This window comes from Bos indicus x Bos taurus, chromosome 18 (assembly GCF_003369695.1).
Source record: "Bos indicus x Bos taurus breed Angus x Brahman F1 hybrid chromosome 18, Bos_hybrid_MaternalHap_v2.0, whole genome shotgun sequence".
NCBI lineage: Eukaryota > Metazoa > Chordata > Mammalia > Artiodactyla > Bovidae > Bos > Bos indicus x Bos taurus.
This window is the reverse complement of record NC_040093.1, coordinates 58,077,944-58,091,964: the sequence shown is the minus strand read 5'-3', so window position 1 is coordinate 58,091,964 and position 14,021 is coordinate 58,077,944. Positions and strand designations below refer to the sequence as shown.

The 14,021-nt window shown below is 39.8% G+C and overlaps 1 protein-coding gene across 1 annotated transcript in view; it reads left to right on the top strand.

The window, feature by feature from the left end:
- CENPN (centromere protein N) overlaps positions 1–14,021 on the top strand; it is a 19,306-nt gene extending 5,285 nt beyond the window's left edge. Inside the window, exons 4-11 of the mRNA XM_027513954.1 lie at positions 965–1,024; positions 1,288–1,364; positions 5,824–6,000; positions 7,249–7,350; positions 9,363–9,426; positions 10,930–11,042; positions 13,042–13,168; positions 13,397–14,021. Of these exons, the coding sequence (XP_027369755.1) occupies positions 965–1,024; positions 1,288–1,364; positions 5,824–6,000; positions 7,249–7,350; positions 9,363–9,426; positions 10,930–11,042; positions 13,042–13,168; positions 13,397–13,479 (803 nt within the window). The 3' untranslated portion in view covers positions 13,480–14,021. The remainder of the gene's footprint in view (positions 1–964; positions 1,025–1,287; positions 1,365–5,823; positions 6,001–7,248; positions 7,351–9,362; positions 9,427–10,929; positions 11,043–13,041; positions 13,169–13,396) is intronic.

Below are 14,021 nucleotides of genomic sequence, written 5' to 3'. Positions count from 1 at the left end.
TGAACATCTAAATATATGCTGTAATGTCAGGTAGTGATAAGTGCCAAGAAGGAAACTAGAGCAGGGCAGAATGTTGTTATTGTTGTTCCGTTGCTAAGTCACGTCCGACTCTTTGTGACCCCATGAACTGCAGCACACCCGGCTTCCCTGTGCTTCACCATCTCCCAGAGCTTGCTCAAACTCAGGTCCATTGAGTCGGTGATGCCATCCAACCATCTCATCCTCTGTCGTCCCCTTCTCTTCCTGCCTTCAATCTTTCCCAGCATCAGGGTCTTTTCTAATGAGTTGACTGTTCGCATCAGGTGGCCAAAGTATTAGAGCTCCAGCTAAAGCATCAGTCCTTCCAATGAGTATTCAGGGTTGATTTCCTTTAGGATTGACTGGTTTGATCTCTTGAAGTCCAAGGGACTCTCCAGCGTCTCCTCCAGCAGCACAGTTCGAAAGCATCAGTTCTTTGGTGCTCAGCCTTCTTTATGGTCCAGCTCTCACATCCATACATGACTACTGGAAAAACCATAGTGGGATGGGGGCTTCAATTTGGGTAGAGTGCTCAGGGAGGCCTTTTTGCATGGTGGCGTTTTAGTAGAGACCATAATGAGGTGCCTAAGGAGCTAGGAGAAGAGCGCAAAATAAGCAAAGTCGATGGAAACACCAGTGCCGGGAACATGTCATCGCTGGCTTGCTGGAGAGATGCAGCACTCTGTGGAGTAGACCTGTATGGACAGAATAAATGGTCTAAGAATAAAGGCTAAATCTCTACTGTGTTGAGTAATTCATTATAACTTATTTTATTGGAGTAAATTTAACCCATTGAAAATTTATATTTCAAAGAAAAATCTGCATAACTTAATTTGTAAATTATTGTTATTTTCTCCACTTTCACATTATTAAAAATATGTACTTATAAGCCCGTTGCTTGAAAGTTTTCTGACATGCAGTAATAAGCTGTTTCTTCCTCCCTCAGATACTCAGTTTCATCGGCACCAGAAAATTTGGGATGTTTTTCAGATGAGTAAAGCACCAGGTGATGTTTCTCATTTTAAACACTTGTATTTGATATTTGGGCAATTTAAAAAGGAACAGCAGCATATTCCTCTTAAGTCTCTTCTTTCCAAATGAAGTGATTATTACTCATGTATAGAAAAGTGAGAACTCTATTTGGTGATGCTGAGTCAGAGATACTGGCAGTGTTTGTGTGATTTGATCATTATTGTTCTTACCTTCAGGGTCTTTGCAAATGTATTGAAGACAGTGTAGCTCCCCTGATTTTTCTTTTCACTTTGACAGGTGACGACATTGATCTTTTTGATATGGAACAATTCAAAAGTTCATTCAAGAAAATTCTTCAGAGAGCATTAAAAAATGTAAGAATAGAATTTATCTGAATTTCCATGAGATTCAATTTCACGGCACCCATGCACTTAAAATTCATCACTACCTTGTTTTTTTAATTTGCAAGAATTTCAGTTAGTAATATTCCATACTATTCTACTCAATATCAAAGACAAACTCTGCTCATCGTAAAAACTTTCTGCTCGCCTTAGCTTTCAGTTCAGGGGTTCTGCTTCTTTCTCAAGAGCAGCACTGCCCAGTAGGACTCTGCATTGATGGCAGTGTTCTAGATCAGAGATGTCTAGCACCAGCCAAGCAGCTATATGTGGCTGCCAAGAACCTGAAGTGTGGCTGGTTTGACTGAGAATCTAAAAATGATCGTCTTATTTAACAATAATGAATTTTACTTAAATGGCCCTGGGTGGCTCCTGGCTGCGGTTTGGTCATTGTAGCTCGAGAGCCAAGCACCACTTCAACATCTTGTCATAGGCTGAGGTGATAGCCTTCTCACAGCCTCCCCTGCTTCATTCCCTTCCCACCTGACTCTGCCTTAGTCCTCCTTGCATAGAGGAAGACTAGCAAATGCCCCAAATTCTGTCCTATCCACCTCACTATGCCCATCCTCTGGCACATTGGTGTTCCCTTTTGGAGCATATTTTGATTCTCAAACTCCTTGACTTGTCTCTCCATCCCCTTTAGTCCAGTTTAGTCACTCAGTCATGTCCAACTCTTTGCGACCCCATGGACTGCAGCACAACCAGGCTTCCCTGTCCTTCACCAACTTCTGGAGCTTACTCAAACTCATCCATCGATTCGGTGATGCCATCCAACCATCTCATCCTCTGTATTCCCTTCTCCTCCTGACTTCAATCTTTCCTGGCATCAGGGTCTTTTCCAATGAGTCCTTTGCGTCAGGTGGCCAAAGTATTGGAGTTTCAGCTTCAACATCAGTCCTTCCAATGAATATTCAGGGTTGATTTCCTTTAGGATGGACTGGTTTGATCTTGCAGTCCAAGTTACTCTCCAGAGACTTCAACACCACAGTTCAAAAGCATCAATTCTTCGGCGCTCAAATTTCTGCATGGTCCAGCTATCACATCTATACATGACTAATGGAAAATCACAGCTTTGACTAGATGGACCTTTGTTGGTAAAATAATGTCTCTGCTTTTTAATATGCTGTCTAAGTTGGTCATAGCTTTTCTTTCAGGGAGCAAGCGTCTTTTAATTTCATGGCCGCAATCACTATCTGCAGTGATTTTGGAGCCCAAGAAAATAAAGTCTGTCACTGTTTCCATTGTGTCCCCATCTATTTGCCATGGAGTGATGGGACCAGATGCCATGATCTTGGTTTTCTGAATGTTGAGCTTTAAGGTTTTTCACTGTCCTCTTTCACCTTCATCAAGAGGCTCTTCAGTTCCTCTTTGCCTTCTGCCGTAAAGGTGATGTCACCTCCATCCCCTTTCCTCATCCTTTAGTCTGGAACTGGTCCTGCTTTCTACTTATCCACCTGTCACCGAACATGTGCCCTCATCTCCTTTCTTACAAGGACCCTTCTGTGTGCTCTGCATTCATCTCCTGCATCCTCATCCGATTTTTCTGCTCTATTTTTCTCTGTTCTCTTTTGTATCCTTACTCCCTTCCCTCATCTGCTTCCTACTCTACTGCTTAGAAACATGCTTAATTCTCAGAGAAAATACATCCTTTCCCCAGGCTTATCCTCAAGCCCTGCTTTTTCTGCCACAAGACTCTTGGAGGGAAATATTTCTTCTTGTTCCTGCTGTGCCCCCCACATGGAAGGAATCCCACCGGCCCCTCCCCATTGCCCCCTTCACTTATCTCCAGCAGGAGCACAAGCTTAGCCTGAGTTAGCAGCTGCCTGCAGAAAGCACCTACTCTGGTCTACTCCTCCAAGGGCCAGCTCTGCCCTAGCAGGGAGACCACTCACAGTGGTCCTGCCAGTGACCGTGTAGGCAACTCTTCCTGCTTCTGGTTTTGGTATCAGGGGGATCACTTGCTTGGAGCAAACTCCCCATTCCATTAATCATTAGTTTTTAAAACATTTTCATAACCCGTAAGACAAGTCAACCCTACCCCTACCCCCAATTATTTTTCTTTGTCAAAAATGTGCTAACCTTTCCTCCAAATGAATCTTAGAATCATTTTATGAGGTTTACAAAACAAAATCTTCAGCCTTTTGAGGGGGAACGTATTTATAAATTAATTCAAAGAAAACTGTAAACCAAAAGAAGATTTCTCTTTTTTATTATTATTATTTAAATTTTGTGAATAAGTTGTTATTTTGGATTATATTATTTGAAAACTTGTTACCATGAAATTGTGAACTCTGCAGAGCTTATAGGAGAGTCCCATCTGGACTGTGGGTATACTGCATGCACCTGCTTTTTTTTTTTTTTTAAAAAAAAAAAAAAAAAAAAACAAAGAGCCTCATAATTACAGAATCCCTGGCCAGTTCTCCAGGAATGTTGTAGATATATGGTCTGGACCCTTCTGGAAGCAGCCTTCTCATGAAGCTCAAACTGACTGGCTGACTCCTCTTGCAAAACTGCAGCCAGCACACCCACCCTACTTCACCCAAAACAAGAAAGCTAGAAAGCGTCTCCTCTCTCGGGTCCAGTTCAGAGTTTATGTGCATCTTCCTTCCCAGCACCTTCACTTGACGCCTTCACTTCACTCCCAGCTCCTCACTTGACGGCCTTTCCTGTTCCTCTTTTGGGCAGCAGGGATTTCTGTTCTCTGAACCCCAGGCCACCCCTACCATGCAAGGGGAAAAAGCGTCTGAAACACTCACATTTCCTCCTACTTTGATGCCCTTGTATTTCAGTTGTTAGATCTCTTCTCATCTCTACCATGGTCCGAAAGGTTTTGCCTCGTGAATGAATTTCAGGCACGCTAGCAGGGGCTGGTGGAGAAGGAAATGGCAACCCAGCCCAGTGTTCTTGCCTGGAGAACCCCACGGAGCCTGGCATGCCACAGTCCACGGGGTCGCGAAGAGTCAGACATGACTTAGAACAGCAGCAACAGCATGGCGCTGGGGCGACAAAGGGGCTTTTTTACTGGTCACATCTGTCCTGCTTGAAAGGCCAGCCGGAGAGTGACATGCTGTGTGCGCTGCAGGTTTTAGATGAGGATAAACAGGTAAAGGCCTTGGGTCTTTTCTGTCTGCCCTGTCCCTTTACTCTGAGCTGACCAGCACGTCCTCATCCCTTTCCTCAACCAGCTGAGGTCTCCTGGCTTATCTTTACCTTCCTCTGCATAACTTAACTAGTGGCTAGTTAACCCCACTTTCCCAAAGGCTGATGATGGCGACATCATGCCAAGTAGTATCTCCCGGTGCCCAGGACTGAAGAGTGACTCAGTGGCTGCTCTAGGACAGGTGTCTTAACCTTTTTGTGGCAACGATGCTTTCGCTGTTAGTGAAGCTTATGGACCACTTCTCAGAAGTGTGTTTTTAAATGCTGTAAAATAAAATCTACAGAATCACAGGGGAAACAAATGATAGTTACTGTAAAGGCATTAAGATGGCAAACTGATACAGTAATGCATGTGCTTCTTTATTAACACAATAAATAATCTCATAATGGGTCTAAAAACAACTAGCTTCAAAGTGCTAATAAGTGTAAATGATATTCTTAAGGCTCATGCAACAATTGTAATGTGATAAAAATACTTGAGATTTCTGTGGACAATAAAATAACATCCTAAAATTCTACTGTCTTGATGCCTACTTTCACTCCCTACTTGAAGGGAGATGCTAAATTTCACTTACGAATAAGGGATTGAACCCAGGTGGCCTACATTGTAGGCAGATTCTTTATTGTCTGAGCCATCAGGGAGGCCCACAAGTAAAGATGAAATAACTCCCCCCCGCCCCCACCAAGTCCAGAGATGCCCTGAATTCTAACCATTGACTTCAGGTTAAGAACTCCTTCCCGGAACCATGGGGGAGAGAAGCTGGTATGAGAGGGCACAGGAAGCGTAACTGGGGAGTGCTGGGTGGAGTGTGTGTGTGTGTGCGCGTGTGTGTGTGTATGTGAGAGAGAGAGGATTAACTGCACATCTTATCAGATAAAACTCTTCAAAATAGAAAGTTCTTGGGAAAACTTACAAAGAGACAAACTAAAAACTATGTTTTCCAGTTATTAAAGGTAGCCCATTTTCTGTCCCTTTCTACTATTTTTTTCAGGACAAAGCCCAAGAAATTATTGAAAATTTGTGATGTCATACACTGATTGTGGGATTTAAATTCTTTTTTTTTCCTTCCAAAAGACTTTGCAAGGCATGGATGTATCTTTACAAAGCAACCATAAAACACTTATCCAGAGATTTCCCAAATCACTGTAATGAGAAGTAAGAGAAAAACTGCCAGATTTCAGCCAGACAGTGACATCCTTCACCCCTAAAAAGCATCAGTTGTTGGTACAATATGATATGTTAATTAGGGAACTTATGTCTTTTTTTTTTTTTAAGGTGACAGTCAGCTTCAGAGACGCCGAGGAGAACTCGGTATGGATTCGAATTGCCTGGGGAACACAGTATAAAAAGCCAAACCAGTACAAACCTGCTTACGTGGTATACTATTCCCAAACTCCATATGCCTTCACTTCGTCCTCCCGACTGAAGAGCAATCTACCCCTTCTGGGTCAGGTATGGAACCAACCACTATAAGCGGTATTGTTGTTGTTCAGTTGGTAAGTTGTGTCCGGCTCTTGGCAGCCCCACGGACTGCAGCACGCCAGGCTTCCCTGTCCTCCACTATCCTGGAGTTTGCTCAAGTGCATGTCCATTGAGTCGGCGATGATGCTATCTACCCATCTCATCCTCTGCTGCCCTCTTCTTTTGCCTTCAGTCTTTCCCAGCATCAGGGTCTTTTCCAATTGAGTCAGCTCTTGCATTATCCTTATCTCAGGGCCATGTAGGTTTAAACTTCTCAATATCATTTGATGTAAAATACCACCCATAATTCTTGATCTCCTAAAATAAGGAGCAGGAAGTACTATTATTCTGCAAGTGAGAGCACGGCATCAGCATTGGTTTAGAACTCTTCATTAGTGTCTCAAAATCGAGAAGTAATGCACAATTGAGGTAAAAATCCAACCAACGAAGTCTCTAAACAATCTTTTAAGACTTCATACCCCTTTTCCCAATCCCACTCACCCAAAGTAACTGCTTTTAATTGTTTTGCTGGTTCCTTTCGGAAGATGTTTTATTACAGAAACCAGAGTGGTACATAGGGTCTATAATTTGCTTTTTCTATTTGCATTTTTGCATGGCAGTGTCATTGTAGTATTAACAACTAATCATCAAAAATGGTAACATTTGCATATTCATCCTTTATTCTTTTTTTTTTTTTAAAGTGTCCGATCTTCGTGGTTCAACCTTCCTGGGTGCTTTTCTGAATCCACATTTTTGCTGAATAAAAAAGTTAAACCCACAATCTCTTTTTCAATGTCACCCCCTCATCCTTTATTCTTAACTCTCACCTTAATTTATCACAATTCCTAACTTTAAACAGGATCATTCTGGGACTTCCCTGGCAGTCCAGTGGTTAAGACTCTGTACTTCCACTGCAGGGGGCATGGGTTCAGGCTTTGGTTGGGGAACTGATATCCTGCCTGCTGTGTAGTTTGACCAAAAAAAAAAAAAAATAGGATCTGTTTTCTAAAAATGGTACAAAAGATCTTGCCTTTCTGAGGATCTTAATGCCACTAGCCACTGTTTTTGTTTTTCAAGCTGAGTAACAGACCATGAGATTTAATTGTTCTGGATTTCTTTTCACTTTTAAGTAAAAATTATTCACTGATTACAACTCCTACATTTTGTCTGAACAAGTATTATAAATAAAGAGATAGACACAGTAATGTTATTAATAATCTTGCTAATTTTCATTTCAAGGCACTGACAGTTGCTAGCAAACACCATCAGATTGTGAAAATGGACCTCAGAAGCCGGTATCTGGACTCTCTTAAGGCTATTGTTTTTAAACAGTATAATCAGGTGAGCCCATCTTTGACTCTATTTAAACCTGAGTCTCCATTTTCTCTTTCATGCGTAATTTAGAAGTTAAGCAGGTAGGAAAGTCTACCTCCAACAACAGGAGATCACATTAGATGTCCCTGAAGTGGAGAAAGATTTCAGCAAACATGATAGGAAATAAGATAATTCCTCACTTTCATCTTTTCATAACTGTATTGTTTATACTGCCCATTGGTCATTGGAGTGTATGTTATAGGGCCCCTGTTTCCTAATCAGCTATTCCAATCAGAATTTATTTTCTCTTCAGAGTAACTTGACATTATCTTTTGAAGCTGATTATATTCTTTTATGCAAGAGAGAAGCAGAATTTTTTGTCCCACTAGTCAAGTAAGTGATATAGGAATTAAAAGAGGAAGCATTGGTTTATGAATTCCCACAGTTTATTTGTCAAAATTATTTGAGTGTATTGACAGAAAACAACAAAATCCTGTAAAGCAATTATCCTTCAATAAAAAAAAATAAAAAAAGTTTTATTAACACCTTTCAGCTATTTACTTTTCACTTGGCAAACATGAAACATTTTCAATACTGAATTTTACTGAGGGCAAATTAATGGTAATTTGTTCAACTGAGTTTCAATAAAATGAGCTTTGCATTTGAATGTTAAAAAAAAAATTATTTGAGTGTGGAACTTCCCTAGCAGTTCAGTGGTTAAGACTTCACTTCCAAAGCAATGGGCATGGGTTCAATCCCTGGTCGGGAAGCTAAGATCCCACGTGCCATGCTGTGTAAGTCAAAAAAAGAAAAAATGTTCTGGTCAAATATCAAGGCATATTATCCTGGGCCAATCTGGTACAAAGGGTATAACCATAATTCCTCATAACTTCATGAGGTGTGTCTAGTGTACTAGGAGTAAAACAAACAAACAAAAAAACCTATGAAGAAAAAAAATTATTTGAATGCATTTTTTCCTTTTAATGATAATGGATCTGGCCTTGCTCCAAGGCTCAGGGTTGTTGTTGTGTTTTTTTCCCCCCTCTGCATGGCATCTGTGTGCTCATATGTTCAGACTCCTATAGAATTGTTAAGACTGTGTATCTTCAAGCCCCTAGGTATGTTCTACTTATGTATTTTCATCTGTTCTAAGTAGAAAGAAGTGATGGCTTTCTGCAAGCTACTCTTTAAAGAAAACAAGCTTAACATTAAGAAGTTGCATACATATACGTTCCCATATGTAAAACAGATAGCCAGTGGGAATTTGCTGTTATGATGCAGGTAGCTCACACCTGGTGCTCTGTGTCAACCTGGAGGGGTGGGATGGGTGGGAGGTGGGAGGGAGGATCAGGAGAGAAGGGACATATGTATACCCATGGCTGATTCATGTTGATGTATGGCAGAAACCAACACAATACTGTAAAGCAATTATCCTCCAATTAAAAATATTTTTAAAAAAAGTTAGATAATGATTTTCCCCCATAGCACCTTCCCTCTTACCTACCTGCCTCCTACCAAATTGCTATTAATATCAACAGTTCTGCTATGATTAGGTGCATTTCTAGAAAAACTCATCAAATACTTGATTATAAAAACAGTGCTTTCAGTGGGGGAGAGTGAGTGAAGGAGTCTGGGAGATTTAGACTTACAGCAGGAAAGTTATTTTTCTGTAAGCAATGTCAGTGAGGTTTTTTCCCACAGTTATAAAGACATAAAGCTGCAGCATCACATTGTAAAGGCTGCCTTTGATTTCTCTAGCTTTTGGCTCCGCAGCTATAGTTCTTCCAGATACACTTTTATGTTAACAAGGTACAGAGTTCCTCAAACAAAGCAGCCTTGTTGCTGGCCCCGGCAGCCTCTGTCAATATCGCTCTAGGAGAAATGCTCAACTCAGTCTGCATAGGGCCTCAAATATCTGTGTTGGGAAAAACGAAAGATAAGATTCGCCATACTTTTGTGCACTAAAACCAATTAATATCTATACTTTGAGGTGATAAAATTAAGAAAGCATTTACTTTTTTCTGTTTTCTTTTTCCTAGAGCTTTGAAACTCACAACTGTACTACATCTCTACAAGAAGGAAGCCTTGGGCTAGATATAAATAGTATGTGTATTTTAAGATAAAAACTGAAATTTGGAAGGACATTCCTTTTCAGATTTCTCTCACCCAGTAAAACATTTCTGTACCAGGATTGTGATTCAAAAGTATCTCCTGTTTTCAGAAAACTGAAAAGTAAATTTCTGTTGAAGTGGGGAAGCTAAGCTAATATAGGTCTCCTTTAGAATTTGCTAGAATGGCATCTAATCATAATCACAACCAAAACAAACAATTAAATAATTTAACTGAGCATTTCTTCTGTGCCAGGCACCATACTAAGGTGTTTATATGTATCATTTCCTTAATCTTCACAGCAGTCCCATGAACAAGCTCTTTTCATGAGAAAAGAGGGGTAGAAAACTGGGTTTCAGAGAGGTTTAGTAACTTGCTGAGCAGAATCACATAACTAGGAATCAGCAAAGCCAGAAGAAAAACCGAATCTGAGCCTGGAGCCCAGGATCTTAATGCACTGGGTAAATTGCTTCCCAAGTACTTTATTGCACTTCGTGGGTATGTCGCTTTTTACACATTGAAGGTTTGTGGCCACCCTGTATTGAGCAAATCTGTGGGCACCATTTTCCCAGTAGCACTGGCTCAGGTCGTGTCTCTGTCACAGTTTCTCACAGTGTTTCAGACTTTTTCATTTTTGTTACGGTGATCAGTGATCTTTGATGTTACTATTGTAAAAGATTACAACTTGCTGAAGGCTCAGATGATGGTCAGCATTTTTTAGCAATAAAGTACTTTCTAATTAAGCCATGTATATTATCCTCTTAGACATAATACTGTTGCACATGTAATAGACCACAGTACGATATAAACATAACTTTCATATGCACTGGGAAACCAAAAAACTCATGTGAGTCACTTCATTGCAGTGGTATAGAACTGCACCCACTTATTTCTGAGGTGTGCCTGTAATCAGAGTCGTGACCATATCACCATTCATAGTTGACACGAGTCCATCCATAGAAAACCCAAGAAAATAGAATATGAAACTACTAATGCGGATCAGAAAGTTCGAAAAAAGTGGTGGGGTATAATATACTATAAAAATGGAAATGTTCCTCTTTCTTGGCAGTGACTTAGCAGTAAAATGAAATGGTGCAGCCATTATGAAGTAAACCATGCCTTTCCAATGGCATACGAACTGCTATTGATTTCATGTTAAGTAAAGAAAGCAGGCTACAAAATTGTGTATATTTTATAAAGCCAGCCTTAAAAATACATATCTTTATTCACTGAAAAAAAGGGTTAGACAAATGTATTAAAATGTTAACAGTATTTATCTTTGTGTGGTAGGATTATGGGTGATTTTTATCTTCTTTCTTATCAACCTATATTTCTAACTTTCTACTTTATAAGAAATGATTACAATCAAGTGAAAAGGCAGTAAATGTTACTTCAAAATTATATGAGCAAGTTGAAAGATTAGGAATGAAAGGATGATACTTTGTGGATGAAATACATTCCTAACAGCTGGTTTCTCTTGAAATCTTCCATCTATAGTGGATTCAAGGATCATTCATGAAAACAAAGTTGAAAAAGAAAGAGTGCAGAGAGTGACTCAAGAAATTTTTGGAGACTATCCTCAACCAAGACTAGAATTTGCACAATATAAGGTAGGATGTTGCTATAAACTAACTACAAGCTATCAATATTTTTTAAAAAGAACTAAAATTTCAAGTGGAAAACAATTCAAAGAAACTTATGTCATTCATTTGTCACTTTAATTTTGTATAATCTATGAGTTAAAATAGACTTCTTTATCGTATTTAGTAAGTTCCTCTGTTGCAAAGGACAACCTTTGGAAATTTTGAATCTGCTTTTTCATTTCACCTTTTATATTAATCCAGTTATGTGTAACCAGCTGTGATCTATATTTTTGAGGGAAAAACAGATTGTATCCTTCTAGCCCATCCACACCTAGAATAGTGTTTGTGCATGGTCAGTGCTCATAAATACTTATTGGACAAAAGATTGAAGAAATCAGTCATTATATAACCCAGTTGGCATCACATAGGGAAAAAAACAGTAGCCTGCAAACCTGGCTCATTCTAGGAGTGAGTCACTGCCCACCAGGAAAGCCAGGTGGGGGGCAAGCCCTTGGCCACCATTAGCAAAATTCAAGATTTATATCATGACCACTCTAATCTAATAGTCATATTCATATTCATAACACTCTCCTCCCTTCAAACCTTCCAATAACATTCTTCCTGCTTAGAATTTTCTGCAGCTACAGGCCACACTTGAAGTCCACCAGTGATCTGCTTAGTCAGGCCCAACACCTGTTTGGTTTGGTTTGTTTTTAGTGGGAAAAGTTGATTTGACACCTTTCAAGTTAAGTTCCCTGAATGGCGGGTTTTAACCCAGTTCTTTTAAATATACCCTAAGACAGTCATTCTCCAAGTGTGGTCTCTGGGTCAGCAGCATCACCATCACCTGGGAATGGGTAAGAAATGCAGGTTCTTGGCCCCCCATAATCCTACTGGATAGGGGACTCTGGAGGTGGGTCCCAACCATCTGTTTTCACAAGCCCTCAAGCTGATTCTGCATAGAGAACCGCTGATCTAGGACACATAAGATTTAATCCACAAAACTTTGCTTTATACACATCTGAGAATGTGTCTATTCTATAAGTCAAGGTACGCATTTATTCATACCCGCTACTAAATTTCCCCTACCTCTTCTATTTTGAAAAATGCCAAACCTTCAGGAAACATGCACGAATACTTCAGTAAGCATCCATTTCCCCTTTGCTTCAAAATGCGCTCGTTGTTACCATTTAGCCACATTTGCTTTCTTTTCTCTTTCTTTGTTCTGAGCCATCTGAATTAGCGGCAGACATTACTCACCCTCTGCACTGCTTCATGCATGAGTGCTTTAGCATTCTGCCTCTAAATTTTAAGAATCATTTTAAGCAAAAAGCAAAAAGTTGAAGTTAGAGTCTAAGAGCCAAGTACCTATTGAAGTAGCAATACTTGGATATTTGATGATATGAGGAACTGTTAGTAATTTTCTTAGGTGTGCTAATGTGGAGGTGAAGTTTAGAAAAAATCCTTTTTAGGTATATATGGATATTACAAGCAGGATACTATGGTGTCTTGGATTTGCTTCAAAATAATCCAGTGGATATGGGCAGTAGGGAACAGGAGGTGGGGTAATAGATGGAACAAGACTGGTGATTGTTTCAGCTGAGTGATATGTATGGGGGACTCCTTACACTGTGCTCCTTCTGTATGTTTCTTAAATTTTCTATAATAAGTTAAATTGTGGTAGTGACCCAAAACACATGAAATTTTTTTACATTGAAATGACAGATTACAAAAAATAGTGCTCATTTTCCATTAAGAATGTAAACCTAATGCTCAAGTAAAGGACATCCTGAGGGCAGGATCTCCTGCATGTCAGGCACTGTGCACCCTCGGCATTTTGTGTGCGATATTGCTGATATCCTGGTTTCCCCCAGTGTTTGCAATTAGCAATTTAAATGGTCCCACTCCCATTCATCCCTGTGTTTCTTGATAACAAGAATTAGTGAAACACATAATCCTGTCTCTTTATATTTTGCCATTGCAATTGATGTATTTAATAGTCATTTATAAATATATCTGATGACAGCTTGAAACGAAATTCAAAAGTGACTTAAACGGGGGCATCCTGGCTGAGAGAGAAGAGCCCCTCCGGTGCCTGGTAAAGTTCTCTAGCCCGCATCTTCTGGAAGCGCTGAAATCCCTGGCCCCAGCCGGTAAGTGGTCAGCTTATTTCACCAGTGGGAATTAACAACACACTACATTTGACCCTCTCTGTGCTGACTAATTGCCTCTCAACTTTCTCATGGCTCCAGCCTGCTATTCCGTCATGCCTCGTTTTGAAAATATTCTGTTTCATTTAACGAGGGTCCATGATCCACCCTCTAATCTTGGCCATTTTTAAACTGATGTTTCATTTTCTTTTCTTTTTTTTTTAATTTTAGGTATTGCAGATGCACCACTTTCTCCACTGCTCACTTGCATACCCAATAAGGGAAAGAATTATTTTAAAATTAGAGATAAATAAGCTATATGTGGTTTTTGTTAAGTACAGCATCCTTGACTGTATTGCATATGAATTTTAGTTAATGACTAGCTGGAGAGCTTCTATCTACAAAACCTGTTTTAGAAATTCATCCTTGATATTGAAGATTTGGAAATGTTCAATGTAATTCTTGGGACTGATTCTTTCCTCCTGCCGCAAAGCATAGCAGTTGCGGGACTAAGATGTGACAGGATGTCTTTTCTTTCACTCCTGTCTCTCCTCAATCCCAGAGAGGTCTGGTTCCATTGGGATTTTCTCTTAAGACTTGGATCACAGAAAGAAGCACCAAGAAACTACACCGAACTCAAAATTTTCTAAGAGAAGCATAAAATTGGTCCATTCAAAGGGCACATTTGGGCCCATTAAGTTATTATTGCAAGAGGTAGCCTACTAGGTGATTCAGTTATACAAAATAATGATTTCATTGTAAATATGATATTTCTCATAATCTATTTTATCACACATATGGCATTCAAACTGACTGGTAATATACCAATTTGTAAATAAAGATATTTAAAAACTGG